This window comes from Gavia stellata, chromosome 16, assembly GCF_030936135.1.
Source record: "Gavia stellata isolate bGavSte3 chromosome 16, bGavSte3.hap2, whole genome shotgun sequence".
In the NCBI taxonomy this organism is placed as follows: Eukaryota; Metazoa; Chordata; class Aves; order Gaviiformes; family Gaviidae; genus Gavia; species Gavia stellata.
In genome coordinates this window covers 19,723,188-19,737,891 of record NC_082609.1, presented here as the reverse complement: position 1 = coordinate 19,737,891, position 14,704 = coordinate 19,723,188, and the positions used below count along the sequence as shown (strand labels likewise).

Genomic DNA, 14,704 nt, shown 5'->3' with positions numbered 1-14,704 from the left:
GTTGGTAACTTTTTTGGGGAAAACCCCCCAATATTACCACCACGAAGCTCAAGTTTAACAAGGCAGGTTAGAAGAGGGCAGGTTGCACTGCTGTACTTCAGTGACTCACTGCATCCCAGGAAGAACATCACAGAACCATTTACAGTCTGTTCGTTTCTTCAGTGTCACCCATCATTCTTCATCAAAGTTGTAATTAAAGCAAAACCAACTACCAATAGTTGGCACAGCACTCACTGAAGCAACCAGAATCATTCCTTACCCTATACGGATGTTACCAGCTAGTTCACAGGAGAACACCCTAACATTGTTTAGGGGCAGGGGACTACAATCTGCAATGTTTCTTTAGCAGTTATAAAGATATTTTACAAAATTTACCCTAAATTATTACCCAATATTTATTCTACCAGGCCAATGCAGCAGAAACCTTCTTTCTGGATCCTGAACACTGACAGAGCCTGGTACAATACAGCAAGATGACCAGCATAACTTTGAAGCCCTGACTCACTGTTTGGGACTCACTCCCCTGTTTTAGCTTTCTACAGCTCAGTCAGTGACAGCAAGCACATTCAGGGAGATCTTGTGCACTGCTGAATTTTAGGCCAGTCAACCCAGCAAAATGACATTTCTCATTTTGCAACAGCTCTGCAAATAACTCCCACTAAATTTCATTATGGTATGTAAACGGAGTCCTTGATAGATTTCACAGGTACATCTGTATCTGGTCGCCTGTGCTCTTGTAAGCAACATGAATTCAGGGATCTTGGGAGTAACCGACTCTTACCTGTGTTGGACAGTAACTTCGTCGCTTCCAACACCTTCTCAGTGTAGACTCCAGGTTCGTAGTTATCCATTTCAGAAGTGACAACATGAATGACTCTAGCAGCACGTCCTCGAATTGCACCAGCTGTGCGGTCTAAACCATCAACATCTTTTTCTTGGAGAGCAATGACACATTTGTTTACATCTTCTAAAATATGGTTCTCTGGTGGTAAAAGGAGGAGGATTTAGACGGTAATATCTTCTTTTCTGTTGCAGTCATCAGCATTACAATTTCTCAGTTTGTGACCTGCTCTGTAAAACCGCCAGCGAGATGCTGTAAAGCATTAATTTTTAGGCTTTCTATGACCAGCAAACTGCTGACCTTCCCAACCAGGAGTCAAAAAACCCATCAGTCCATTCGCTTACTGGCATCCACACTCCTTGCCCCCATTTGTACTCGATTTTACCAACAGAAAAGCTGAGTTCAGCTGAATTCTCCCCAACGTGTTTCTTTCCATATTCCTCCCCTGGACTGCCAAAGCCCTTATTCCAAATATTTGCAAGCCACTCCCCCGTCATTCTGCGTGCGTGGGGCAATGAGGCACCCGCCCCAGCGCCACACCTAATCCACTCAATGCTCTAATAGACTGGGGCACTTGTTGCACGTTTCCAGCTTCCTACATAGTGTTTTCCTACAACCACACACATACCATCAGAGAATATTAAACGGTTAGTGCGCCATTCAAATTTAAGACACGTAACATATGTGGTGATTTATGCAGAAAGTGTTCCAGCAATAGAGTACTCATTGCCTCTTAAGAAAATAAAAAATAAAGCCAAGACCTCTGTTTGTAAACTACTTCTAGAATATGTATTTTCTTTTTTATACAGAGATATTTTCCCCCATTATCAAGTTCAAGAAGCCCAAAATGAGTAAAAACCCCAAAGAGATTTCTGAAAATGCCTGAAGAGGTTGGGATCCTCATTCGGGGAAACCTACCCAAAAGGTCTTCCAAACTCTGCTAGAGACCTCTTTAGTATATCAGTACCAACGCTTTGACATTGCCATCCAACATCAGTATTTGGGCTGCTTGGTAAGAAACCAACTTGGAAACATTTCTGCTCTGTCACTTAAAATAGTTTCCAGCGTTACTTACCATTGACTTAATCATGCTACACTGCCAATCCATGCCACTGAAGTGGTTTTTATTCCCTACGCAGGTAGTAAAAGAGCCATTTTGCAAGAGTTTGTAGAGACAAGAAGCACATAGAGTTGACTGATAGAGGATTTATATAAACTGGCTGAAAGGATTGCTGCTGGAAGACTAACACTTAATTTACATAAAATTAACAGAGCCAGGTGCGATATTGCGAGACTTCTGTAAGCAACCTGGATAAAAAACACACTTGTGAAATACCTCTGAAGCAACTCAGCCTGAACAAGTCAGTTGAGGGCAGAATGTGGCCCTAAGAGAGAGAAGCGCAGGTTCATTAGTGATTTGACAAGTCAGCGAGCAAGCAGCCAAGGCACAAGAGCCGCAGCAAGGAGCACACAGAGTTTTGGTATTTAAAGGAAGAGACAGACATCCCTGCAAATTGCAACAGTAAAAAGAAAAAGCATCGGCGTCAGGCCAAAACACAGACTGTTTATTGCTTGAATTCCTTAACGAATAAATTAAGCCACAGACCATTTAAAAGCCTCTTTGGATTATATGAACTTTAATAAAAGGCATGGACAAAATGAGGAGGAATATTTAAATGCCTGGTGATCATTTAATGTCTTTTGCAGATGCAAAGTTGCCAGAAAGACGCTTCTATGGAAAGATAATCCCTCACAGGGCAGTCTGCAAGGGGCCCTGGGGAAGTACGGGACTGTCAGGTGCATCCACTCTGGTTATACTCTCCAGTCGGATGATAACAAACCACATTTGACACTGTTCCCTGTGCTTGTATATACACACACGGCTACCTGTCCTACAGGCATATGGACCACAAGTGTCTGGCACAAAATGCCATCTGCTGAGGCCGGGGTGGCGGAGCCCAAGAAATGCTGAGGCACGGGTTCACCGCCAGTACCTTCGGGGACGCGATAATGCCGTCCTGCATCAAAGCTAACAGCCTTCCTGCTGCTGAGCTGGAGGAAAATCTCACAGCAACAGAATATAAGACAGGCAACAGCAAAGGGATCTTGTCCTACCGAAATAACTACAGGGAAAATACGGGGTGGTTTGGCAACAAGGTAAGAGGAAAGACATTTTTCCCATAAAAATGATTTTTTGAGCAAACAAGGAAATACATAAAGCTGTGAAAAGTTAACAGAATTAAAAGTCCCCCATGGCTGTCAATCCTCAGTCCACCCCCACCAAACACCTTCCACCTCCACCCACCTCCCCATAAAAAGATTAAGAAATCCTTTTCCAAACATCCCAAGAAGTCTGCGAGGGAGTCTGGGGGCTACAGGAGATCACAACCTAAGGGCAACAGTCAGGAGATAAAGTCACAGCTGCATAAATATAACTCTGCTTCTCCGCTGTGCCCCCTATGGAAGGAACAATTTCCATGCTGGACCCTCTCCTGCCAAGGGACACTAGAGGAACCAGGTCAAGCAGCAGTGTCAGCAGACATGGTTATGGAACAAGTACTCGAGTGTTCGTACGCTTGTAAATACAGTATTCATCTTGTAATGCAGAAGGACAATCATTGGGCCCGGGCAATATTCATCCGGAGGCTCTTAAGACGAAATAGCTCCGCTGCGATGGGCAGTCTCTCGTGTAAACCTCTGTCAGCGGCAGAGGAACAGAAGGCAGAAAATGGAATGATTTTTTTCGAGGGTTTCAAGGGAGATCCAGGTAATTTCAGAACATTGAATTTGACAATTACACAGTGCTATCAGCAACTGCTCTAAAGAACAGAGATAGTGGGCACACAAACACACCCAGAGTGCTTAGGAAAGGCACTGACGAGAGGGATAAGAATTACAGAAGGTACAGAAGAGCTTTGAAATGAGGAATAATGAAACAGGCAAAGACTCAGCAGTCAAGAAAGAGATGACTGACTAAGTGTATGACAGAAGTCTGTACACTTACAAACAGCATGAAGAAAGCGAGCAGGAAAAAAAACTCTTCACCATCTTCTACTACAACCTAGAGGCATCAAATAAAGCAAATAGACAACACTGCAAAAACGAGGAGGTTCTTCACACAGACCACAGTAAGGCTGTGAATTTTGCGTAAGATGATGGAGATGCCAGCAGTTTATAATGGTCAGAAAGCAACTAACACAAGCTTAAATGCGAAAGATCTGTCAAAGACTGTTCAGTAGATAGCACCTCTGATGCTGGAGCTCCCTGAGCTGATAATCACTCATGGTTGGGAGCATATAGGAAAGATCTTCAGTCTATAGGACTTCTCTGCTATTAATCTCCCATGCACTGACAATTAGCCACTGCCAGACTGTTGTCCTAACTCAACAGGGCCTTTCTCCTGCTATGCCCTTCATAAAATGTTGTAACCTGCAAGCTTATCTGCAAGACTGTGCATTTAAGTATCCTTGGTCTTGCGCGATGATATTCTGCTATTGTCTAAACCCGTGTCTTTCATCAAGCCTTTACTTGTGCATAATTAATACAATTCTGTAGCATAAGCTGAACAATGAAGCACACACTTCATGATGGACAGCACAACACGTTGTAGGAATGTGCTATTATATACACACAGACCCACAAGGACACTTTTTAATTCTGCTTACAACCCAGTTAGTAACTGATAAAACCCTACTATGCACAAACATCCTAATAACCCCAAAGGGAACCTGGTATAAATCATACTCGTCACGATTTTATCCAAAGAGATGTTTAGACTTTTAGCAGATGAATTGGGAGTTGCGGCATTTATATGGAAAACATTTATCAAAGTTCAAACAAATAATATTTAAAGCAATATTTATTGCTTTAATATTTTTCTAACATCTCCTTGATAACGCAGCACATACAAATAATTGCTGAATGCACTCGAGCATCTGAAGCAGTCTCAAACTACAGCATTTCCATGGCACCATTTTGGGTGGCAAGGACACACGCAGGGGGAACTCTCTGCCGGGTCAGCCTGTCACTGCCTCAGCAAAGAAGCGTTCCCTGCTTATCGCCAAGCCCTTGAAACTCTGCAGGCAACTCAGCAGCGGGCCAACACCATAACCTGTCCCCTCAAAAGCAGAGTACCCATCTCCTCGATTGACCTATACGAGGACGGAGACCGCTCAGTTCCAGTGGCTCGACCCGTTTTGAGCCACACCGGGACATGAAATACAGTAAGGCAGCCTTATAGAGACTGCGTTTTCACAGACTAACAGCTTTTTCTCTTGAAAATGTTTTGTACACTTGTGGGCAAACTCCAAGCGGAGCCGTGAACTTCAACACACAATTCTCTCTAAATATATTTCCCCAGAAATAGGCTCCTCGCAGCTGTGCAATTTCAACTACCGCTGCAACGACGAGCACGCAGACAGATACAAAGAACTAGGACATTCGACTGCCTAAGTTTATGCTAACTCATTGCAAAGAAAATTTTTATTCAGAACCCAGGGAACCACAATACAATGCGTATGATAATACAGGTGACTCACTGTAGAAACATTACTTGGGGGTTTTGTTTGTTTGGGGTTTTTTTTTCTTTTTTTTTACATATTACAAATAATATTTAATAATATATAATATTTTAATATTAAGTTAAAAATATGGTCTTTTAATTCAGGCCTGCAAGTTTTTGTCTACATTTCCTAGGTATGTTCACCTGGTCCTTCTGATGCCACACATCTTCCTGCAAAATCTCTCTTTACAGAGTTTTTAGGTCACTTGAGATGCCCAAGTCTGTTGGCACCAGGAAAATTAGACAGTCAGTTTGTAGTGGTAATTCATGAACGTTACTGCAGACACAGTTCGTGTGGTAGTATAACCGTGTCCTCTGAGTAGAGCAGAATTAGAGGATGCGGAAATAAAAATGCCCCCCTTATTTCTAGGTCACAGCAGCTAAGAGTGGGTCTTTCAATGATGCTGATAAGCCAGATTATCTTGGCAAGCACTTTGCCAAATGGAATTATTACTCTATTATAATTATCTCATCTTTTTTTTAAAACTTTATAAATTTTACTAATGCTGACATGGTTAAAAATATTCACAGAACATTTTCTATAGGAACGGTTTTATTTTAATTAACTTGTATGACCATGGTTTGATATTCATTTTTGCTTACATAAATAAGAAGAGTCTAAGGTGAATTAAGGGATCATCTTTTTTGCCAGTCCATAACTTGAACATAAACATATTCTATTTCCCCCAATGTTACTGCTGAGGTTTGTCTACAGTAGCTAGGCAGTAATTCATCAGTAGTTCAGCTAGCAATTCAAAATCTCGAGACATAAAGTGTCTTTTGCTATGTTTAAGCTGATCTGTCTACTGACATGTAAATATATACATTTATGCATGCACATGCCGTAAGTGCAATGACAGGTTTCTAGAGTACCTGCTGAACTAAACGATCACTGTTTTCACACTACAAAAATACCTCTTCTTGTGCCAAGATCTCCTGCTCTATTTTCACACCTCGCTCAGCAGATGACGACGCTTGCCAGGTGAAGCGTACCAACACCATCCCTTCCAAAACCCCGAGAAGACTCCAGAATACGTGCAGAAACCACCTGTTTCCAGGAATAAGCTCAGTTATGAGAATTACTATTTCTGAGATTGAACCCCTGATTACCTGATACGGCCAGGAAGTCATCAATGGAAGTGATGTCATCGACAGCATCCGTCAGCACGCGGACTTGCTTCTCCCACTGCTCTTTGAAGAGATCCATGTTTTCTTGAGCCAGCTTGCTTTGGGGTTTAGCAGCCAGAGCCAGTGCAGCATTAATGACCTGTAAAACACCTCTGGATTTTTAAAACGTACCCTTAACGAAACAATTACTTTCCGTATGTTTATCCAATGAACTCAACAGCAAACAAAGCAAGTTTAACAAATTTTCAGGAACTTGATGTTTAAACACAAAAGCGTTTGTTCTGTTGCTCTCACATCCAACTCATACCTGCTTCCACATTTATTATGGTTAGTTATTACAAGCAAAACCACTTGGCAAGGATTCACACGAGCTCGCTTCACCTTTCTGTATCGGCCCACGTTAAAAAGGTGTTGCTTTCTGAGTGCAAGTTGTGTTGTTAAATATTTTAGACAGGGTGACATTTAATACACTGGGGGCTGCATTTCCTAAGCTACTCGCCAGCACCTGAGAAAAAAGGTCAAAAAAGGATTAATCTTACGCAGCCTGAAGTAGAAACAACATGAAATACAAAATCAAAGATAAATTTTGTATTCATCTTCTTTTCCTTAAAGCTTCACTCTGTACCTTGCCCGTAATTGTTATAGTACCTTAAGATTTCTGTTATGGCCGTGGAAGAGCGAGATTAGCCAGGGAACAGGAGGAGAGGGCACTATTTGATGCTCCTCCTGAACACCCCCCTACTAATTTTCTTCAAACCCTAAGACTGTGATTTACTCCAGATCCTTGTTTTTCTAAGCAGAACAAATGCAACACATACTGCTGGGCAACAGAGTTTATGCTGTGTCTACTAATTGGTCAGTTAAACGACAAAAAAAGCCTCTTTGGGTGCGGGAAGAAAGCAATCTCAAAAGCCTGCTTCTCTTCTGGCTGCACTATGCTCCAGCAGAATGACCTGGAAACATGCCAGGAGTGAGAAACCATCCGCACTGAGACCAACATGACAATCCTAACATTGTTTGCAAGCACCTGAGAGTTAGAGCTAATTAACTTGTAAGTTCAATGCGTAATTTTTCTTCTCTACTTTAGGACCGTATTAATTTCACAAAGTTGCCGAACAAAACATGCAAGCACCAGATGTTCCTGCTTTTCCAAAATCTACTTTCTCTACCTGCTTCATTTAAAAATGTCACAAAGCACTTCAAAAAATATATAACTCACTAAGCATGGAAATGATGGGAATGTCAAACATATCGTGATGGCACTGAATGAATCAGGCAGGAGAAGGAGGCTGATTCACCCGAGGGACGCTAGAAATTAGCAGCGACTGAGGAAAATCCACAGAAAAGCTCTACTGCTCTCCATGCTACTATCCTGCCCCTGGAGATGGAAGCTGCAAGTCTGGGTCACGAACCAAAACGAGCTTGATGGGTTTGATAACACAGACAAATGCGAGAAGCAATTTGGCATGAGCAGCAACGTGTTCAGGAGACCCGTGGGGATGAAACATGCCTTTGAACCCTGGCAGTAACGACCGTGCCCCTGTCCTTCGTGAAGAACGTGAGGTCCTCCGCTGCTTCCCCTTCCTCAAACCAGCCTCTGAAGTCACACCTTCTGTGGAGGCAGCTGCAGTAATCAGGATGTCCCTTCAGAGAGAGACCTGCTGCCAGCCACGCTGCCCCTTAAGATCATGGTTCTCAAGTCCTGAAAGCCCCGAAACAAAGCCCTGCAACACCCAAGAAAATGATGTTTAAAAATTTAAAATCAAACAGAAATAGAGGTTTTAGAAAGGGAAACCTGTCCTCTGCTCAAGAGCCCTGCTGCTTAAGTCTAGCTGACACCATGTCTTGCCCCAGTCTGATTGATGTAATGAATTATCCACCTATCAATCAAAATCTAGATATCCAAAGTTTTACGAAGGTGAATTCAAATAACAAGTGTCCTGGAAACAAAAAGGGTAAAACAGACAACGCTCCAGAAATCCGCTCTCAGCTTTTATCCTGCTAGTAACTCTAACTACCAAGACAGAGAAGATGGTGATACCAAGGATCAGGACATTTTCTCCTGCTCTCTTCTAGCTACCTTGGCCAATATCAGATATGAAAATACCCTTTAAGCACCGAGACAGGTCAGCATTAATGCCGAAGGAACATATGGCCTGTGTACCTGCGTGATACATGTCTGGACAGCAGCAGCTGTCTGAACAATTAATCTTTGTCAACAGTGCATGTCCAGCCCCAGATGCCCACGTTAAGCAACTCTTCACGCGTAATGGAGGAGCTGTCATAGACAGAAGGCTCTGCAAGCGCTCAAGAAACTCAAACAGGGCGTCATCACCAAATCCAAACGCACGAGGCACAAGCTGCACCATCGTCCTCCCAACAGGCAGCTTGTCCAACTGAAAAAAGGCAATTTTTTTCTACATTACAAAGGCCAAAATAGGATGGAAGATCTCCCTTACAAGCAGACATGTCTTGCATTTGGAAAGCAGCCAGCAGTGCTAGAGACGAGGACGACCCAGTGGGGAAATTGAAGGCTATTGAAGTGTCACTGTGGAACTAAAGACAGAACTACGGCTTAGGAAACCCACACAGGTATGCGTGCAATCAGAAAGAAATTCAAGACAGCAGATGCAGCTCAACAGTCCTTTTTTGTAGCACATACTCTATCTCCATGTGCAAAGTGGTTCCAACATTCCGTTTTAGCAGGGGTGATCAGACCCTTCACTCTGCCAAATATGTACAGCTTAGCAGTTAACGTCCCGGATAACTTGCCTATGTGTCTCACACGTCTGCTTGGGGTAATGTCCCAGGGATTACTGACAAAACCCTGCAAATTATCTATTTGAGTAAATATGCTCTTACATGATGCCTGGTATCCAGTACAGACTGATCTATTTCCCAACAGATGCTTAGACAGACATGGGAAAAGGACAGGGATGGTGGATCTTAAATAGTCTGTGTATGTAGCAGGACGAGGGTTTATTATCTAAAAATGAACACTTGGGAGTGAGGAGGAAGGGACTGATTAAAGTACACTATGGCTTCTCCAAAAAACATGAAGCATTGGGCAATTAATTTAAAACATGAGTAACTCTTACAGGGAGGAAATTATATATAGAGAGAGTTCAAAAAATAGGAAGAACATGGCCAGACTACCTGAAATGTAGCCACTTCCATGTAAAACATTTGGCAATTTCAGGGAAATATTCTGTATTTCAGAGCTTTTCAAAATGCTGCCAGAGCACTGTGATCACAGTGACTCACTGAAATCGTACAAAGAAAAGAATCAAACAGGGACATTTTGAGACTATCCAGAAGGAAATGAAGCATGGCAAGAAAACACGCTATTTTTATCGGTGCTTTGTTTCATGTAGCAATTGCAACATTCAAGTCAGACAGCCCAACACTCGATAACGTGGTTCCAGCGAGTTACTTGGAGCCACTCTCCTCCGCCTCGCAGCTTCCCGCAGCAGCAGCCAGGACTTGGCAACGCACGCCCCAAGATTGGGGAGGCTTAGGATTCAAAAGACTTGCAATTGATGTCTCAATCTGCACCTCAAATCCTCTTCTCATGTCTTTCATGGGAAGAACCTGCTTTTTTATTTTATTTTATTATTTTCCCTATTGAAACTTGAAGATGTCAGACTGAATTTATAGATTTATACCTTTGCAGGGCAGGACTTTCCAAGGTTCCCGGAAGAGTGACTTCTGCCTGGGTTACAAGACTGCGGCTACTTTGCCCAGAAGCTCTCCTAAAAAGCACAGCTATTCCAAGACAGAAAACACCTTAACCTTAGATATACTTGTGGGTAAATTAAAGCCACTGGGTCACCCAGAATTAATTCTTTTAGGCTTAATTTAGGATGGTTCCAGCCTCACCTTTATAGCACCCCATCTGAAAGGCTGACAGAGGCTAGAAGAAAGCTCTCACACGTGGCAGTGTTCCTACAAAGAACAGTTTTGAACACTTGACCGGCATGGCCAAAGGAAGAAACATCACTTGGGAGAAGAAAACTATCACCTATTTATTTTGCATTGCAATCCCTACCTGTCGTATCTTTTAATGTTTCGCATCAGTCTTTTTGATGGGGACTTTTTGCTCTTTACAGCAGACTGTTCTTTTTGCAGCTGGTTTAACTTCGCCCTGTTTCCTGTAGTATTGGTTTTAGGATGTTACCGTGCCACAACAAGAAGGAGTTTTTCAGTTTCAAAAGCTCTAAAACAAACACCCAGTCCTCTCCCCTCTCCTCACTACACACCTTTTCTTTACAACCAAAATATCTGCTGTTCCTAACTCACTTGGTTTTTTTTGTTTTTAAAGAAAGATCTTCATGTACCAGCTTTCTTGTGACATTTGGGTAATGAGTTGGAAAGTAGCTCCACGACCTTCAACTCCAGGATACGTTGCATTTGTAAAACAAAAAGGTAATAAAACAAGCACCCACCCATCAGCTATCATCTTGGGGGCAGAGGAAAAAGGGATGCGCACAAACAGCTGGCTTCTGAAAATCAGTTTTACTCTGGAGTGGGTGAAAGAGAACTTGTCAAGCAGACAGCAGGATCAAGTTTGCTTTGGGCAGATTCAAGAACAAGCAAGGGTAGAAGCAGTGATCTGAGCTTTGCCTTTTGGAGGAACCTCAGTGCAAGGCTGAGTGGAAAAAGTCTCTTATTCAACCTGCCAAAACTGGTAGCTGCACTGTGCACTGCCCCTCATTTGCTCTATTTTATTGCTGCCTCACAGAGCGCTCCTGTGGTATGGAGGGCTAGTCGTAAGGTAGAAGGCAAAAGCACGATTCTCGGATCGTGGCTTTCCAAACGGTCAACAAGTGATTTCACGAGCTTACCGCCAAAGCTGCCACACCAGCGGAGCCCAGCCAGGGTTCCCCTTGCTCAGGTGGAGTTTAACGCCTGCATTTTTCTATATTAAAGAAAGCATAGCTTGCTTACTGGCAGTTTGTAAGAAGCTGCTCATAATTTAATTTTACATATGCCAGATGCCAAAGTTACCTTCAGTGTTCACCCTACTCATGTCTCCTTCCCTGCTCCTAATTGCATTTTGCTCTGAGTGGAAAAAAAGGTTCATAAGCAGGACATTTAAGTCACTTCCAGTTACATCCAACTCCAGGTTTGCATCCACATGTCCACGTGTGCTAACCCTCTACATACTTCAATACAGCAAAAAGCACTCTGCAGATTCTGATGAGCCGAAATGCCTGGAAGCAAAACATACAGAAGATTGTTTTGCACTTTCTTTAGCTATAATGGCAGTGACCAGCAAATGTACAGAGGCTGACGCACCAAAAAGAGGAGGAAAAGTTTGTTTTGATTTCCAATACTTTGTTCCAATGTATAAAAGGTACTTTGAGCACTTTCCTGCAAGTTACGCACAGTGACCGCAGGCATCTCTGCAGAGGTATTTACTCCTGTTGCTACAATGCTATAATGACCCACGGGTACACACTTTTACTGGAATAACGTGACCTTTTCCAGTTTAGCATTACTACTGTCAAAGTCTTTACTGATCGCATATTGCGTATAGATAATTATTCTATCAACTTCCCCCTATATGGAAAAAGCATTTTCATTTGCAGCTGAGGACTGATATTATAGTACCAGTCAATGTAGAAGCTGCAAGAATTTTGTTGCCATTGGTTTTGGTGTCCATTTGTTTTGCTTCATTTTGCAATTCACTGACTTCAAATGCTGAAGCTTTGGGGGTTTCGGAGACTCTATGTCTTTTCGGGAAGCTGTTCTGCTACTGCACTCCACAGATCATACTGTGCCTGCGATGAAAACATAGGGTCCTTACACACTCACATACCTCTTTCTACAGAATTGAATCTCTTTCTCCTATCTTTGCTTCTTTTTATGCATCAGTACCTGCTTGAGTTTCTAATATTGTTACTTTGATGGCCACTCCTGTCCTGTGCTGGCTCTTCTTCACAGCAAGCCTGCATGATACAAAACTGCAACCCAAGTGTTAAGTTTTTTTATGTAAGTATTTCTACTCAGTGCCAATAAAATGCTTCAAGCACCTGTAATTAAACAGTCTGGAGATAGATCTGCTAGTTAGTACATTCAAAAAATCTGTCAGTCTTTCAACGAGAAGAAAAAAGGGGACAACTGTTCGATATTAAGTCTTTACTGCAAGAAAAAAGAAGTTATCTCCTTCTCCAACAGCCACCAGGGAACTGGCAGTAACTGGGGACTCAAGGAGGAGAGAAAGTCTGCTGGTGACGTTTGGGTTTGGTTGATTTGAGGGGGTGGGCAGGAGGGGGTTTTTGTTTCTCCAAGATGCTGCAACTTTTAAAGAAAAGTTTTTGTGCTATTTGGAACCTCTACATGGGATTCCTTATGCTTTTGCTTTTTTTTTCTATCTGTGTCAGTAGGTGTGATCAGCATATGTAACCACCTGCCTCATCAGAAATCTATAAGCAACAAATTGCTTTTCAAGCATTTCAAAATTGGAACTAAGGATGTGGAACAGCAATTATTAAAACAAGATGTTAATATGAGAAGAGCCAATTTATTTTTATAAAAAATGTAATTTAATCCAAGAATTATCTGGAGTCTGTTTAATGGGCAACATTCACTTGACTGCAGGGGACAACGAGCTACGCGCTACGCCAAACACGCAGCCTGTGCTAAGGTAGGTATGGAGGGAGCGTGGAAAGGAGAGGCAGAGACGCTGCCTGGTGCCCTCCCAAGGTTTCTAAGGAGGATGAGCTATTTGAGCAGCAGAGGAGAAAGGCAACCAGCACCGGCTCAGAGCGAGCCCTGCTTTACAGATGGGAGAACAGGTCCTGCGCGTCCACACCAGGGTCTACCCTGCTCCTACAGCCCACTTCCCAGAGGATGATCAGTCTCAGCGGGCAATGGGCTCCAGCTTTTGCTGGCAGAAGCAAACACCCAACCTGATGGAAATTCTAATCCATAATTATTTTCTGAAACTCCCAGCCTGACTGCAGTTTGGTTAGAAGTCTATAGATGAACTTCACGGAGGCTTTAAAGAACGAGAAAGTCAACACATAGCTGGTAAAAGCAGCTGCAAGTGACATTAGACTGTCACATCAAAAGGCTGGAGCAATACTCTTTCCTTTCAAGACCTGTACTGGGGCATTTTCACTCTTGCTTTCTAAACACCTACAGCTTGTATGATCAGAAACACTCCTATGGTTAAGCTCTCTTCTCAGACATCTTTAATTCAAAGTGCTGTTACAAAACAGCTTTCACAGGCTCCCAAAGCAAGTACTTCTTGGAAACAGAATTCAGAAGCCAGAGTTACAAGCAAGGATCCAAGTTTTTGAGTCGAGATAAACAAAATCTTTCACTAATTTACCGTTGGCAAGCTCTGTGTTTAGCAAGAAGGCAAAGAAAACTTCCCCCAGCACTCTGCTAAGCAAACGGAGGCACAGGCAACTATTCCAAGCATTTCACAGCAGTACTTTTCCATTTCCATTATGAAAGACATCTTGAGCATTTTTTTTTTTAAAAACATTTAACTGTAGTGATGGAGGACTTTTGTTCCTTCATCTTAACCCACCATAGATGGGCCTGTTTCCCCCACCACCTAGCAAGGCATGAAGCCACAGGACTGCAGGTGAGATGCAGGACAAAGTTTTTTCACTTTGATATGCAGACTTTCAGCAACGCATGCCCTCAAAAAAAAAAAAGAATTCAGGCAGGCTTGAAAGTCAAGGCTTCACGAAGAAAACGACTAGCGACCCCCTAATGCTGCCTTATTTCTCCCCTGTACACCTAGCCTAGCACAAGTCACCCAGCTGGCTACTACGGAGCACGCACAGCTCTTCCTAACAGTTCCTTCTGCACCACCAAAAGGGAGCTCTAAATATCACATTAAGTCTTCAGCTTTGCATTAATTTCTGCGTTAATTGGCTGGGGACTCACAAACAGGAAGGATTGATGTTACTCTTGAGGAAGAGCTGATTTCCAGTAACATAACCACACTAAACAAATTTAACTGCTTGCTTTCATAGAGACTTTTCAGATGAAAAATCTTCCGCATCTTTTTTTTCCTCAAAGAATTAAATTTCAAACCTGAAAACGTCTGAACCCGCAGGTGACATTGGCAACAGATGACTTCTTGTCCATACCGACAAAACGTCCAAGTTTTCCCTAACCAGTTTGAAGTGTTGCATGTTCCTTACTCCTGC

General features: G+C 42.7%; 1 protein-coding gene across 1 annotated transcript in view; it reads right to left on the bottom strand.

Annotated features, from left to right (window-relative positions):
• CTNNA1 (catenin alpha 1) overlaps positions 1-14,704 on the bottom strand; it is a 121,371-nt gene that overhangs the window by 16,414 nt on the left and 90,253 nt on the right. Inside the window, exons 11-12 of the mRNA XM_059825178.1 lie at positions 6,513-6,669; positions 782-982 (exon numbers count right to left, since the gene is read on the bottom strand). Of these exons, the coding sequence (XP_059681161.1) occupies positions 782-982; positions 6,513-6,669 (358 nt within the window). The remainder of the gene's footprint in view (positions 1-781; positions 983-6,512; positions 6,670-14,704) is intronic.